This window comes from Pangasianodon hypophthalmus, chromosome 20 (genome assembly GCF_027358585.1).
Source record: "Pangasianodon hypophthalmus isolate fPanHyp1 chromosome 20, fPanHyp1.pri, whole genome shotgun sequence".
NCBI lineage: Eukaryota > Metazoa > Chordata > Actinopteri > Siluriformes > Pangasiidae > Pangasianodon > Pangasianodon hypophthalmus.
The window spans coordinates 536,424-538,923 of NC_069729.1; the positions used below are offsets into that span (position 1 = coordinate 536,424).

The window sequence follows — 2,500 nt, forward strand, 5'->3', positions numbered from 1 at the left end:
TGTCTGTCTGTCTGTCTGTGTCCCTCAGGAGACTAGGATCATGGTGGTGCCGTGTGCAGGAGTGCAGCCCATTAAGGAGGCTCTGGAGGACTGCATGCAAAACACAATTCCCATAATTCTCTATGCTCTGAATCAGGACTCCGTTAGCCCAGACCAGACGGCCGAGCTCCTAAAGGTCCGCGACCTGCTTCCGTTTCCCATCTGCTTCGTCCGGGTCCCCAGTATTCCCAGTATTCCTGCCTCTCAGGTGGAATCTGGCGCTCTCCAGAAGCAGCTCCTTTCCCTGGGCCTCCTCCCGGACGGACAGGGAAACTGTTCCTGCGGCGCTCCGTCCCAAACGCACGGCTCCTCCGGGAAACCTCACAGCGTCCTCGGAGAGAATTTGGACCGCCTTCATCGACTCCTCGTCCACTTCACCCGGCAGGTGTTCACCAGTCAGCTGGTGGAGGCGGCGAACCGACTGAACGCACTCCACTGCACCTGCCTCGACCTCTTCATCAACCAGGTAGGAACGAGAACCGAACCCAGAGCAGAACCCTGAGGTCCTCCTGCAGCAGAACCCCGAGGCGCTCCTGCAGCAGAACCCCGAGGCGCTCCTGCAGCGGAACCCGAGGTGCTCCTGCAGCAGTACACTGAGGTGCTCTTGCAGCAGAACCCCGAGGTGCTCCTGCAGCAGTACACTGAGGTGCTCTTGCAGCAGAACCCCGAGGTGCTCCTGCAGCATAACCCCGAGGCGCTCCTGCAGCAGAACCCCGAGGTGCTCCTGCAGCAGTACACTGAGGTGCTCCTGCAGCAGAACCCCGAGGCGCTCCTGCAGCAGTACACTGAGGTGCTCCTGCAGCAGAACCCCGAGGCGCTCCTGCAGCAGTACACTGAGGTGCTCCTGCAGCAGAACCCCGAGGCGCTCCTGCAGCGGAACCCGAGGTGCTCCTGCAGCAGTACACTGAGGTGCTCTTGCAGCAGAACCCCGAGGCGCTCCTGCAGCAGAACCCCGAGGCGCTCTTGCAGCAGAACCCCGAGGCGCTCCTGCAGCAGTACAGTAGGGCGAAGATGTGAAGCCGTGAGCAGATCGTGTGATGAACTGAAACCATTGTGAAATAATCTCCACCTGCTCACAAACGTCGTACTGATGATGTTAATGCTTTTTTATTTTAATGATTATTTGTTTGTTTTTGTTTGTTTGTTTTTGTTTGTGGCCCGTCAGGCGTTCGACATGCAGAGAGATCTTCAGATCACGCCCCGGAGGCTGGAGTACACCCGGGAGAAGGAGGCGGAGCTCTTCACCTCCCTCATGGCCATCGCCAACCGCAAGCAGGAGGAGATGAAGGAGATGATCGTGGAGACGCTGAGCACCATGAAGGAGCAGCTGCTGGAGGATGCGGCCAACCTCGAGTTCACAGGTCAGGGGGGTCAAAGGTCAAAGCTGGTTTCCCACTGAGGAGATTACTGCTAGCTGGCTAAAATCAGAAGATTGTTGATGATTACAGTCTCTCTCTCTCTCTCTCAGACATCATTGTGAGCTCTAACGGAGACGCAGTGAGCAGTAAGGACATCAAGTCGTGTATCCAGCAGATCCAGGAGCTGATCGTTGTGCGTCTGAATCAAGCCGTCGCTAATAAACTCACCAGCTCCGTGGATTATTTACGCGAGAGTTTTGTGGGAACGCTGGAGCGCTGCCTGAGCAGCCTGGAGAAATCCAACATGGATGCCCATAATATCACTTCCAACCACCTCAAACAGGTACACACACACACACACACACACACACACACACACACACACAGTGACAGGGGTGAGACGAGAGAGCAGTTTTAAGGAGCTGATGTATAATTATACTGATTCATATTATTTTATGTAGAAGTTATACTCTCACACAGCTGTCTAACAGAGTTACACCACACACACACACACACACACACACACACACACACTTCCTGTGAGTGATTAGCGCCCCCTAGTGTCCTACAGCGTATTCACTCAAAAGAGCATCACATTCATAAAAAACATTTACAGAGCCATTCAGTGCAAATTCAATAACAGCTGACTGATGTAACACCTGGACACCTGTGTGTGTGTGTGTGTGTGTGTGTGTGTGTGTGTGTGTGTGTGTGTGTGTGTTAGATCCTGAACGCTGCCTATCATGTGGAGGTGACATTTCACTCCGGATCGTCTGTTACACGCCTCTTCTGGGAGCAGATCAAACGGGTACAGTGTCTGTGTGTGTGTGTGTGTGTGTGTGTGTGTGTCTCAGTCTCACTGTCCGTCTCTGTCTCACCACCTGTCTGTCTCTCTCTCTCTCTCTCTCTCTCTCTCTCTCTCTCTCTCTCTCTCTCTCTCTGCCCCCTGTGTAGATAATCCAGAGGTTGTCGTGGGTGAACCCTCCCTCCATCACGCCGGAGTGGAAGAGGAAAGTAGCTCAGGACGCCATCGAGAGTCTGAGCGCCGCCAAACTGGCCAAGAGCATCTGCTCCCAGTTCCGCACTCGACTCAACAGCTCTCA

At 54.4% G+C, this 2,500-nt stretch overlaps 1 protein-coding gene across 1 annotated transcript in view; it reads left to right on the top strand.

Moving 5' to 3' along the window:
* dstyk (dual serine/threonine and tyrosine protein kinase) overlaps nucleotides 1–2,500 on the top strand; it is a 25,324-nt gene that overhangs the window by 16,651 nt on the left and 6,173 nt on the right. The window contains exons 3-7 of the mRNA XM_053227116.1: nucleotides 29–505; nucleotides 1,205–1,400; nucleotides 1,508–1,740; nucleotides 2,122–2,205; nucleotides 2,352–2,500. The exon at nucleotides 2,352–2,500 is cut by the window's right edge and continues 28 nt beyond it. Coding sequence (XP_053083091.1) covers nucleotides 29–505; nucleotides 1,205–1,400; nucleotides 1,508–1,740; nucleotides 2,122–2,205; nucleotides 2,352–2,500 — 1,139 coding nt within the window. The remainder of the gene's footprint in view (nucleotides 1–28; nucleotides 506–1,204; nucleotides 1,401–1,507; nucleotides 1,741–2,121; nucleotides 2,206–2,351) is intronic.